The following is a 14,072-nucleotide window of genomic DNA, read 5'->3' as shown; positions in this document are numbered from 1 at the left end:
CTCAAAATCCGTTGATTTTGGCACCAATATTCAAGTCAACGCCAAAGGAGTAGAGGCGCTTTGGAGTAAAACTTTGGAGAGAACTCAGCTGACAGAATTGACCTTTCGTACCGCGGCAAGTTGTGACGGAGATCATTTTCGCTCAATTAGAATTAGATGAGATCATTTTAAAGGAATAGTTTTTTTAGTCTTATGCAGTAGTGTAATAACAAGCCCCGTGAACAAAATCCAAAAAATTAAATTCTTGGTTATGTTTGAGTTTAAGGAATCTTCGGGATACCCCTTGGCAAGCCTGTCCACTGAATGATGGGACAGGTTTCGTAAAAACCAGACCCCTATGCAAATGCAGACATTGAAGAAAGCCTTCAACCTAGAACTTCAGCAAACTGCGCAGCAGCTGATGTTATAGGCAACCTATCTTTTTCCTTTTTCCCCAATATTTTTTGTTAAGTAAGAAGAATAGAATGCACATACCGTCAGATTCGGCGACCAGGGCGATTGATGATGAAAAAGTTAGATAGTTGTTGTGTAATTCGCTTTCCAATGTAATCATACACACTTTTGCTTCAACCGACTTATTGAAACCACTTCTCAGTGGTGTGCCGGTTGCAGGTCTATTCCATCAAAACAGAGGAGCACCATATGTGTAGGAATCGGACTATCTGTCACTCTGAAAAAGGCCTCCTGGAAGGATGCAGTTTTCGCCGCTCCCATGAATGCACATTTTTCCCGGAGGGCACTGTAACAAGCCCTATTTTTCATCAGTTGTAGGAAAAAACGTCTTGTAAACATACCGTTAAATACACATCTGCAAGTTTTTTATTCGGCATTCCGATCATTCTTAATGTATCTAACCAATTCCAATATGATGCTAATGCAGGGCTTTGTATCGTAATTCTTCAAGAGTACCACTTTCTGCCGTGGTCCTAAGGGTCTCTTAAGAGTAATCGCCTATATAGAGATACAAATTACGGACTTCTGTTGAATCGTTTCCTGTTGTCAACCCCTTGTGGAATATACATTAGTTCCCTGCAGAACATTTGTGTTAGGATATGTGATACTCAAATCCAGGTTAAAACCCAAGGTGTTGGCAGTTGTTTTCGGATTTGGGCACCTTTCAGGAAGGTTAGCAGGCCAGAATTGGCTCGTGTTTTTAGTTTTTCTCTTCCAGCCGCATACAAAGTTTGTATTTTCTGGTACTGGAATTATGGGAGCTCTGCTCGAAACCCGGGGTGGTCACAGTTTTGTCACCAGTCCATTCAAACCAAAGGCTGACAGCGAAGTGTCTGATGTCCATTCTGCCGAGCTCTGCACCAAACGGGATGAAGAGAGTGGACCAAAGCCTAAACAACACGCTACGATAAGTACATGTAAACCCTCAGGGATGAGGGGTCCATCAACGTTTATCTACTTAGAAGGCTCGCCTTAGACAACGAAATGGTACTAAATTTTCACTAGTATTATTATCTGGTAGATGACGAAATCCAATGCTTATAGGATGCAGGAGTTAGCCAACTGTATATAGGCTGTGAACGATAAAATGTTTTTAATAAAGACATTATTTGACTAATAGAACACAACATTCGCTTGTTCAAATATATTTTGTTGACCGGAGGTGATGTTGACCGCATTAATTTGCGCGCACCCATGTAGCTAACAACGGAAAACTTTGCACTGTAGAGTAGCACACTAGTTCACTCGGAATTAGGAGGCCTGAAGTTGGGGTACAAACAGCGGTAGCTGTACATTAGGGTAGAAAAGACTTCAGCGAGACGGAGGATGTTCTACGTGACGAAGTCAAAACATACCACTTACTCGCAAGTAAGTAGATTTTCCGCGAGTAAATTCATTAACCACCACTTCAGGGGAGTCCGGGCTCAATGTTTTTGATTTCAACTTTTTGGCTTCGTCGGCAAATTCAACTCCATCCTTTACACCCTGCTCCAACTCTTCCATGGTGACAAAAGCATCTCGATCTGTCGGGATGGAACAAAGCCAGGAAAATAAAGCCTTCACCTTTGCTTCGTCTGTGTTGAACTCTCGGCTACCAATCAAGGCCCAGTAGAGATCAGCCCACGTGGCCGGTCGTGCATCATTGTGAGCCAGCTCATGGGCAATCTGGTCCACCGTTTGTGGATTGTTTATGTTGACTGTTGTGGCAGGGGTGGGTTTGACAAAGGTGCTCTTATCCAAATTTGGACTGATTTTATCAGGCGACTGTTGTGGAGCCGGGGATGGTAGTTTGCATTTAGTTGGCGCGGGTTTCAAAAGGACAAGTTTGGGTTTCCTCCGTTGAGGTTCGGATAAACTTGCTGCTTCGGTTACCCCGTGATTGGCACTCGGAGCGATGGTTTCCACAACACCCACTGTCAAAAGAAGCAAAATATTTTCAGTCTCAAAATTATTTTTCCGGCATTCTAGTAAATGTAGATCGGTCTCTTCAGCAACAAACTTGATTTCTGTCATACTTGTATGGGCCTTCGAAATGATACATAAGACCGTGATAAAACAAGTCCCATTCCGAAAATACACATCCAATAAGTTACACCAGATGGGTTCAAGTAGAAAACTCGGGAACTACGCCTACCTGATGAGCACCAAGAAGGGCGAAACCGGTCGTGGGCTGTCGAAGAGTTCTTAGCAACCTTGTGAGTAGTTTTCTTCATGAAAACTACACCAGATGGTCTTTGACACTCAGGAATAACGCTAGTTTGGTCATCTGTAAAGATCGTGGCAAAACTAACAAGTGAGTTTTGAAAGTCCTGATAATTGCTACAGAGGAACAAGGTGTTGGTGTCACAAGGGCAGTCCTAATCAAACTGTTTTTTAACGTCACAGCCCTCACAGTTTAAATACTGTTCGGTGAGACTACCATCATAGCAAAATTCTGGACAATGCCTTCCAAATATTAGAGTAAATCTACCTATTGGCAATATGAGCACGGACTTGTGATAAGTCAAAAACTCCAGTTTTTCCCAGAACGTGAGTGATCTATACCGAAAGTTTATCTTTTTCTGGGACAAACAGCAGTGAGTACCTGATGTGTAGATTACAGGAGAGTTAGCGACGGCATCTGGTGCTGTCTAGGATAAAGTTATTCACACTGCTGAATACCTAATCACTTCATTTCTCATCCAGAAGATTGTGTGCGAGTTTCACCAGAGGGTCGTTATCTCCACACTGCTCACTACACAAGGATTATCCAACCACACAAGTTTTTTTTTACTTTTCAGCATCTAGTGACTAAAATTAGAACTGAATCTTCTTTTGGATAAAGAGATTATGGAATAGTCACTAACATCAAATAGAAGAGTCTTAGCAGTTCCCTGACATCCGGTAGAACGATTACGACTCCAAATTTCCAAAGATTCGGTGATCACAGACCAAAGTTATCGGCAAACCCTAACCTCAAACGTATGAGAAGAGCAAACGGAATTAATTCGGCACTGCTTTAACCCCCTTCATATTGATCGAAAATCAGAAAAATTCCAAAAATTCTTATAGTTTAGAAAAATGATTCATTCAATGATCGGAATGCCAGGTATTCAGCACCGTCGATTTGATAGTGAGGCTGGCTTCCTGATCCATGCATCTGAATAAAACCATTCGTTAGTCACTAAGATAGGCGCATTCAAGAGCTCATCTCCATGTCCTCTGTAACCCATAATTTTTGGCAACTTGACTATACAAACCAGCAACGGAGCCCCATCTTGAAAGTTACGATTTTAGCCTAATTTTAAGCTAAGAGAAAAATCTTTTTAATTTTTCAAATTCCGTCAATATCCACTCCAAAGCAAATAGTTTTTACTCCCATACTTTTCCAACCAACTTCAGTCTTATTGAAACTGCTGGCGTTATTCCTGTTACTCTCCCAGCCTCAACGGGATATATCGCATAGAATTTCGCAGTCCCGTGAGAGTTACCCTAGAAAGTGCTTGATAAAGTGGCACAACACGGAATCAGCCACAGTTCGGCGAAAGAGGGTTTTCCGCATTTTGAGCTGATATTCAGACTTTCAAATTAGAACAAAAAAGGGCCAGTTGGCGGTCATGAACCGGTCAAAATGAAATGCACTCTTCAACATCATCAAATGTCGGCATCTATCCCAATCAACTGAAAAGGACTCATCAGGTGGATTAACTAAGGGACGTGCTTGTTAGGTGAAAGCGTCGGATGTAGACTGGAGAAAACCAAAGTCAAATAAACTAGTTCGCGCAAAAATAAACGATATAGCACAAGGGCACGTGAACCTGCCAATACCCACTCAAGCTAGGGACCAGTGAAACTGCACAACTTGTCATGCACAACCGATCATTATGAAGTAGACTGGAATCTGGTCAGACTATCGAACACAAGAAAAACTATTGAAATCCCCAGCTATTTTCACGTATAATGCAAAGTTTCGAAATGAAACAACATTAACAGAGTCTTCAAACTAGCAGCTAATCTCCTAGGATCCTTAAACTTTCTTACAATCTTAAACAGACGAATTTTTTTCACACAGATTACTGACATAACCAGTCATTCGTGACGATTGACGTCACCTAACAACTATCCGAACTACCGCGTTTAAATTATCACAATCGATTTTCACCGAAAAATGCCAATCTCATTTCGATCAGTTCATCGTCCACTCGCATAATCATGGATCAGACGAATGAGTGTGATGAAAGTGAGACGTGTTGCAACTAGTAATCTTGGATATCGTTAAGGACCTATAGCGACCGGAGTTTATTTTTGGGTTTATTGACTTTACGTATGGCAAATCAAATAAATCCGTATCTGCTGATCCATTTCGGCCCAGATGCACTGAGTAACTGGTTAAGTCTTTGGGCGGACAGCTGACGAACTGGAAAACATACAGACTAACCCTTTTTAGTTCAGATGAAGTCAGAGGGAACTACATAGGTCTAAGAAAATATGTCTGTCCAAGATAATTGTGAGCATATATGAGCAAACACTTCGAGCTGACAGTAATTTTGAGGTTATTTTCATCTCACAATGAATTTAAATCAAACTGGTCCCAAAATACCAAACAAAGGAACGAGTCCTTCAATCCGGGACATTTACTAAGTGTAGTTGATTAATACTCTCTACCATGGGAACCTCCAGTAGTCAGACATCAGCAGCGCAGACTGGTTCATTTAAACCATGCGGAACAGTTAGGATAACTTGAGTTATTATGAGTAGGCCCAGGGTGCTCTCCGGCTAATGTAACTCACTGCGCAACTAAACGCCTTTAGGCTCGGTTTTGTCGAGTTTTGACTTGATCTGGTATAAACAGTTCAATGGGTTCAGTCTTACCAATACGATTGTTGACTCCAAAGGTGACCTGTCAAATTTGAGGATGTTTCAGGAACAAGGCTCAAATCGGCCAACCATACTGCTTAAACAAATCAATCAAACTACGAGAGTCGTCGTCAGTCAACTGACGCTGTTATCGAGATACTGACGTTTCGAAGGCCTTGTCATGTATCAGTTTTTCAACCCTTCTTCAGTCTTCTGTGGGACTCTACTTATCTGCTAGAAATATTTTAGGACGTCTATAGGAAATCTGCTATATCACTTATTCCACAAATATTAACCTGGAAGGGATTCTGAAAACATCAGCCAGCCAGATTTTGATAGCTAGTTCTAGAAGAAGGTTTTGCATGGATCTGGTGACATCGAGTCCATAATCTCAAAATGCAAGGGTTCAAGGAATACTCCACGATGTACCTGCTAAAGAAACCTGAGAAATCAATGAAGTTAGCAGTTAGAGTATTAGAAACAAAGTAAGATACAACCGACGCTTTAAGGGCACATTAACTCCATTCATACTATATATCTATATTATTATTATAATATCTTTTTATATTTTTTTATTCCGGCACGTCTCAGGAGTGAAATTTCGTGAAGATGGTTGTTGAACTTCACAAGGTAACCTGGTAGAACTGTTAAGGCATCTGACTGGATGCCAAAATGAGATATGCCACTTTCTTAGTAATGGCGGAAGTTGAACGCCTATTGGAATATGTTATTTTGTTATCGCGTGCACTTCTTATTCTTGTCAGATCATCGAAATGATTTTATCGCAAACTTTCACAGAGGTGTCGTTCGTCCAAAGTAGATTTCTGGACTTGCTCCAGTAATGAGGCTACCAGAAGCTGTTGGTAGTAATGGAATGAAACCTTGGCAAATAGTCAGTACGTGCCCGTTCAGAAGTGCACAGGAGCACAAAATGTAAAGGGTTCGCATAACCAGTCGTGGATGACAAACAATCCGTTTTGCTGGTCACCGAATAGCACCCTGGCCAATAGAATCTTGCTGTTTTACACAGCAATACCGGCCATAGAGCTCTCCCTAAAGAGTACTGAGGATCATAACTAGACATCATCTTATCTGAGTTCGCTTATTTACGTAGTTCAGGGATTTCATTTTTGAGTTCATTGCCTGGCTTTTGAGTGAAAATTAAAGGCTAGGGTATTCACGTGGTGGTTCCCCTAGCACTGAACACTGACAACATATGGGACAATTCCAGTTCCACAATAAGGCTGGGTTGCTTTTTGTTCAAGCCATTTGCCCAAATCAGTAATCCACCATGGTTGATTCATTCTGCTGTAAGATACAACCCCTACAGCTTTCAGGACATTTTCAGCCTGACACGAAACAAAAGCTTGGGGTGATCTCTTTCATCATCAAAACAAATTAGACCCCGAAGGGCATTGAGGAATTATTCATAGAGGTTTCTATCCACAATTTTGCGTAAATCACAGCTGTTCGAGACAGGTGATGAACCTAGCATTGCGTGAATGATAAATATTTAACTGTTTTGTGCGTCTGTGCCCTCATTCAAGGTGACTTTTAAACAATCGTTGAAACTGTGTGAAAGCTGCTAGGAAAGGCTGATTTGATAGGCTCAGAAAAATTAATCTCTTTCAACATATTTGGTTAAATTCACATGGGATAAGAGACGTTCAGTCAGATTGCAGCCGTGTGGGACCTCCATTCATCCTCTTGACTTTGCACACATACAGCCTTCAGTCACGAATATTCCGAAAAATGGTCTATTCGCAAGTAATCAAACGGTCTGAACAATTTAACGGTACTGGATTACTTTGACGGCTGGATGCACACATGCACGATTTCAGTGAACTTCTTGCATGAACAATCAGATAAGTACAGTCGCGAGCTAGACTAATGTTCCGTAACTATTCGTCTGATTTTTTAAAATGTCATCAATGGTAGGAGACTTAGGTTTGGTAAGATACCATGTGACCAACAAGCTTGACATTTCCAGCTCCAAAAGTTGTTTTCCTGTCTAAATATCATTTGGAACAGTCGACATTGTACAAGATAGTCTGTGAACGAGTATTCAAAAATCAGGTTTTCTGAAAAAATGGCTCTGTATACAGCAATTTTAACAGTTGACATCAGCAACAATCAAGGATCCACTGTTGATATAACAAACGATTTGCTTAAGCCCGCTGATTAGCTTGGAATTCTGCAGACGTGGAATTTTCTCATTTCTCAGGTAGCTCAGTTAACAACATCATGGATTTGTGCTTCTGTGAGCCTGGTTTTGTTCTTTTCACAAGTCACTTGCACCAAAAATCGAATTTATTGATCAGTGCTGTCCGAACCACTGAACACTTGTACACGAATGAGCACTTTGTCGCGCTAAGTTCAAGTTCTTGAAATAATCTACTTTGATCAGTTGCAGTATCTGACATCAGCATGATGATCCTGCTTTGTTCTTGTGAAAGTTTAGAATTTGAGGACAGAAACTGGTCTCCCTTCAGAAATGATGCATTCAAAACATGCATCCATATTATTTACTTAACTAAGGAGAAGATAGGTGCCTGACTGGAGTTTTCTTCGGCCATTGGTATTTATGTAACTTGCTGGTGAGTTAAACAGTGATATAATACATTAGGTGCAGATGAAACCGGCTGAATATACGCACAGCAAGTGCTTTAGCTAAGATAAGTGGCTTTCGTAACCAGACCTGTATTCAACTTTAGCGTAAATAAAACACTGACGGTCAATCGGGGATATCAGCTGCGAGGTGGGAAGGTAAATCATGGTGACTCATCAATGGCTTTCGCCGTCCTTAAAGAGTTGGTAAATGTATCGTATAGTGAATAGGACCGCAGCCTTAATGGCGAATTAAGCGTGCCGACCATTCTCCAAAGACTCCTGGATTTAAAATCAAGCTTTTCTCAGGCACATTGTGAGTAATGAAAATGTTATTGCCATTTATCATAAATTGTGCAGGGATATCTAGAAACTCTGGAAACATGGCACGGATGACCAGATTACAAGCTGGTAGCGAGTCTTTCATCGATCTCAATTATGCCTCAGCACACGATATTTGGTGTCCAGCAATTAATTACCTCGTTTTACTTACAGCGCGAAGTCTAATGTACTGTGATGCATTAGAAAACAGAATCGCTAGTCAGTGCAAAAAACAACATCTACTTAATTAGGAAAAATGCCTATGACGCCTCTGATTTTACTCTCCCGACGGATCAATGGTTGCAATAGCGCAGTCTCCGGTCAATATGTACCAAAGAGCTCCACAAGCAAAAAAAGCAAAAAAAGAAACTGACAGGATGCAACGGTATTGCTTTGGCAACCGTTCGATCCATTTGCCTGGGCGGAACCCTCCTCTCCCATGGGTAGAAGCTGCTTATTAATGGAAACTGCGTTTTACGCAACTGTATTTTATGGTGCTGTTTGGTTCTGTTGAAAACAATTTGGTTGCCTAGACACAGGAACGCGTAATTAGTGAGACGAACCAGTCAGTCCAGAAATTGTGTTTTGGTCACATCGGTTGGTTAATATTAGTCCTGTGAAGACACGATGTTTGCCCGTTTGTGTCTGAAAAAGTGTGTGCAAATCATGGAAGCTACATGCATAAAGGAAGTTGCAAACTTATGAAATGTCTCTTTAAAATACTCAATACCGTAATAATCAGTTGATCATGAGTCAACCGGGCAAAATTTTCCGTACAAAACGACGATCAGCGAAACATCGTCCATTTCAGGTCAGGATATTGTCTTCGTACAACAACAAATATCGTGAATTCAGATCCCAGGCTAAATTAGTGAACAGCATGGGTGTACATGGGACGGCCTCTTTCGAGATATGCACTAGTTTTAGATGCAATTTAGACTGATGGTTAGGAGCAATGGTTCTTATATCGACTAAAATGTATTGGAATTTGGCCGTTATTATTCTATCAACTGGAAGGTAATATGGGGCTTAATACGTATGAGAAATTCATTAACTAGATCACGGTATCTTCCACCCAAATCCTCAAGTTTTGTTAAGGATGCTTAACACATATTCGCGGAATAGCTCAGAAATTTGCAGAGAACAATTTACCGGTATGTTCCAGGGTTCCCTAGTCAAGACTTGTCATAAGGGGCCATGAAATCTAAGATAGTTGTAAGAGATGTATGGAGGACGGAAGACTTTGGGGGAATTCCGATAATCAAGTGCACCAATCTCTCAACGTTTATAGCTAAACGCGTCACAACTACAAGTTTCCAAAAGCACCACCAACGATCAGTACATGAAACCAGTTAGTTGCTACAACAAGGGACTCGTCAATAGAGTTTGCTTCACTACACTTTCATAGAAGCTTTAATTGCACGATGTGTTGCCATAAATCAGGCACTAACTATGGGTTGCATTAAGCATAAACTTCCCGTCTCCCATCTCATAAGGGCAAGAAAGTGAAGTTTCAATTCATTTCCAAACGCATCTCATAGAAATTGGGTGTGCAAACAATGAAATGGAGACTCGAAAATAGGAAGAGCATAAACTATGACAGAAAAAGCCTTTCCAAGGCGAAAAACACGATTTTCAAGGCACATGGATAAGCCATTTTGTTGACTACTTGGCACAAGGGATCGGTAGGCACTGGTTATTTATTAGCACTGCGTTGAATGGATGGATGTTTTTTCACTGGTTGTTGGTTTGTTCTTAATTACCACCTCGAAGAATAGAGAAACAACTAACCAGCACAGCCGAACTAGCCAAATTAGGCGGCATCGTTGGTTTAGAGTGTCAGCTCAGAGATGACGCAGAATCATCAGGCGGCGTTTACTAAAAACTCGTGTGTGTTATGGACTGAATGAGTTTGTTTGGTGAGGACCTATTTCCTTCTGACAGATTTGACATTGCTTTTATCTAGCTGCTACGGCACAGCGGTCTGATAGTAGATCTCGCTAACGTAGCGAAACAAGAAAGTACAGCTTATTTTGTCGTTTTCAAGGACCGATGGAAAGGAATAAAAACCCATTCAAATTCCTAATCAATATCATGAGTTCTATTTAAGTGTTGACCGGAAGTGAATTCAGTATCCACATGTGTGCTTTAAACTCGGGCTTGAAATTAGGTGTTCGAGCCTCGCATTGTACTTGAGGTGTGATTGTTGGTCTATTCAGCTGCCAAGTAATGCGAACAATCAGCTGACCTCTAGTCAAAAAGTGTCCTCTGATCAGCCTTCATTCCTGATGTAGGACCTGATAAATCTCAGGTGTGCTGCAAATTTTGCCGAATATATGAGGTGGAATTGCGGTCGGATGTCGGAAAGTCCAACTATATGAGCGCTTTCTGGTTAAGTAAGACTCGTCGGTAGCGCTTTGAGAGGTGGGACGCGAAACAGTTTCATCAGCATGTTCGGGCCCCAACTTGTTGGTCTAACAGTTTAAGAGATGTTTGGATTTCGGGTTTTCGCCGAGATATTCAAAGATACTCATCAAGCATTTGACAAAATATAGAGTAATCCCATGAAAACGTCAGGATTTCTAAACACGCCGAGGTTTAAAAATTGGTGGCAGTAACCTCACTGAGCTAACAAAAACGGAATTGCGTTTGCATCCGTCTTAATTGCCAAAAAATTGTGCGCAAAGCACGCATGGCATGGGCAATGCCACCAAACATTCGCTCACCTTCATCTACTTTGACCGTCTCCTTTTTCGCGGATTGCTTCTTTCCCTTTTTGAGAGGTTTTGGTGTTTTTGTTTGTGGTATTGCATCGGCATCCTGAATGAAAAAATGATCACAAACTCGTTAGTTACTGAACTAGATTGGTGCTGAAAAATGTGGGTAAATGAGGGTAACATAAGCGCAGGGCCACACGATCAGAGTTAAGTCATCTGAGCATATCTTTTTCACATATTATTTTTACTTCACAGACGGTGCCTAATCATAGTTGGTAAGAATAAACATCTAATTGGATTTTGCCTACATTCCTCACTCGTGTGACGAAGAGACAAAGGAGGCACTGACTGAACGGAATCGAGCCTGTGAAACACATATCGCTTCTGAAGTAGTGCTCACTCGACCAGATGAATGCCGCTGTTATTACAATACCTTTTTATACTCTGACCAGCTTAAGGAATGAAATGTTTCAAAGCGTATTTGGTCTACACAAGTGCTGGGGAAATGACAGAATTCATATACAAATCAGAAAAATGCGTAATTCAGCAAGGGAATCTCATCCCCCAAGTTTCAACAGGGGCTAGAATGAAGCATTCAGTGACCATACCAGCAATTGTGGCAATGAACAGAGTGTCAGATGCCGAACGCGAAGAACCTCACGCAACAAAGACACAAGGACAAACCTTACTCCACTTCTGTCTACTATGTCAGCATTAGTTACCGGGAAAATGCAACAGAAATGCACATAGTCAATAACACTGGATCAACTAGCAAGAAAAGTCAACTCAAAAGTAGACTGATGTACTCTTCGAGGTAGATTCTCAGCAAATAGGCAAGTGAAGATAGTGAATGGGCAGTAAGCTAAGGTAGAATTTGTGGCTGCGATGCATCAAGCTCTAAGCTAGTCTTATAAGAAAACCGGGCTACTCAGAACATCGCAGAAGTTCTCTATCTGGTAATCCTGCCGGGTTAATTTTTTATTTGCACCGCGTGCGGGAAGTTCTCATGTTGAGATTAAGGTGTGCAGAGAAATAGTTAAATACTTGATTTACTTCCGTGAGTCACGAAAGTCGTAAAATCAGGGACATGCTCCAGTCAGCAAGTTTTCTTCAAGTTGGTCTGGGAATATCACAAAAGAACAGTATGTCTAGTGGAAAGAAGAAACGCGATAAGATTTACAAACGAAACGGTAATGAGTAGCAATGGTGCCGTTGTCTAGGAGCTCAAGATTCAAGTTATCGGACCATGGGGAAAACTAGTTTAAATACAACGGAAGATCAGTTTTGTTGGTACGATTACGCCAAATTCGTTCATCTTGATCAGCATCAAAGACAACAATCCTCAACCATAAGGCCATGAATACACTTACCTCAATTGGAGACGCAATAAAGTCTCAACAATTATAAAGCGTTTGTAGAACAGAATTTTCCCTAAACCACCGGAAAGTGTGTCCAATCTGGTTGGTAAAGCCAAGTTTTAAACTTTTTCATTATCAACGCTTTCATACTAATTATATGGCTCCTCGAATAGATAAATATTATGCGGTACGAAGGACACCGTACTTAACAAGGGAATTTTTCTGTTGTCTTTGGAACTAACACATGAAGAAGTGACACTCAGAAACAGAACGTTCTTCCATGACTGGATTTGCCCTTGTTTTTGAATTCACCAGAAGCAGCCATCAGGAGGAAGACACCAGATAAATTAATTAAAACGTGTCTCTGTTCTGGTTCACAGATTTAGAAAACCAGAATGTGTGTTTATCAAAGGCACCCTTTTCCGGTTCACATACTTGTCATATTAAGTACCAGATAAATTAATTAAAACGTGTCCCTGTTCCGGTTCACAGATTTAGAAAAACAGAATGTGTGTTTATCAAAGGTACCATTTTCCGGTTCACATACTTGTCATATTAAGCGCATGAGAAACAACTAGCATTTTACATCTCAAGGCACTTTGGTTAATATAGCTAGGCATTCGAGCGCATAGTTTTTGTCGGCTTTCCGCTTACAACATCGTTAATTTACCGACTTTCATTTTAGCAATTTCTAGAAATTTTTTTAAATACCCGGTCAAATATTTAGAATTCTGCTTTCAAACAATCCATGGCACTCACGACAGGTTTACTTCTGTCTTTCCAAAACACTCCGGAGAAAGAAGGAATCAGTCAAAAATCGATGGTACCCAGAATTTAACCAGCTGACAAAGCAGATAAAGGCTAAATTCATTGGCTGAGCAGAACCTCCTGCAACCTCTGGCTTGCACTATAATCTGTTGAGTTATGTTTGGGCATCTTGGGAAATCGCGGGGGACTTTTCCAGTCTATTTCTATTGTTAACTCCGTTGCTTGGCTTGTATGCATATAGCCTCGTAAAACCTTATCAGTCTTTTTAATTGGTTCTCCTCCGTCGAAATACTACGGACTTGCAAGTGCGCCTCATATTTTTGATTTCGGCTTTCCCATCATTCAACAGTAATGAATCGATAAGTTTGCTATCTCAGGATTACACATGCCTCTGACAGTTTCAATCGAGTGCTGGTAGTTAAGGTTTTTGGTGGAGGGTAACAGATAGTGTTAGGTTTAACATATATAAGCGGCTTTGCTGATCCAACAATTTAGCCGTTTGGATAGTCGAAATTCGCGCCCACGTGATCAACTTTTATTTCTGCCCCGTAATCTCAGCTGTGTCTATCAGGGTATTGTGGATGGTCGTGGGCTCAGAATTTAAGAAACACGTGTGGAACCAGGTGGGATTTTTGAGTACTTCCAGGAACGTTTCATTTTTCATGAAACTTCCTACTATGAGAAATATAAGTTTCTCCCTATTTAGGTAAACACAGTGGTTGTTTTATTGATATCGATCTCCAGGTCATGCTTGAAGACCTTCTTACAAGACAATCTAACGCATGATAACTCGGAGTTACATGATCGAAACCCCATGTGTTCCCCTCACTCTAAAGCTGTTTTCACCAAAGAAATTTAAATTTGTTCACGTAAAGTCAGATTGAGATCGTAATGACAAAAATTTAAGTCATAGTTTCCATTTCAGTACTGCATGTTTACACAATGGACTTGACATTCTAAAATGTTAAACTCCAGTCACAATAAAGTGCCACGGAAGTCAAGACAGTTAAAA

General features: G+C 40.9%; 1 protein-coding gene across 1 annotated transcript in view; it reads right to left on the bottom strand.

Moving 5' to 3' along the window:
* Positions 1 to 14,072, bottom strand: part of T265_01200 (hypothetical protein) — a gene marked incomplete at both ends in the record, with an annotated part of 82,824 nt that overhangs the window by 42,980 nt on the left and 25,772 nt on the right. Inside the window, 2 exons of the mRNA XM_009165185.1 lie at positions 1,816 to 2,366; positions 10,944 to 11,037. Coding sequence (XP_009163449.1) covers positions 1,816 to 2,366; positions 10,944 to 11,037 — 645 coding nt within the window. The remainder of the gene's footprint in view (positions 1 to 1,815; positions 2,367 to 10,943; positions 11,038 to 14,072) is intronic.

This window comes from Opisthorchis viverrini (genome assembly GCF_000715545.1).
Source record: "Opisthorchis viverrini unplaced genomic scaffold opera_v5_13, whole genome shotgun sequence".
Classification (NCBI taxonomy): Eukaryota; Metazoa; Platyhelminthes; class Trematoda; order Opisthorchiida; family Opisthorchiidae; genus Opisthorchis; species Opisthorchis viverrini.
The sequence above is the reverse complement of the archived record's forward strand: the minus strand, read 5'-3'. Positions and strand labels throughout refer to the sequence as shown.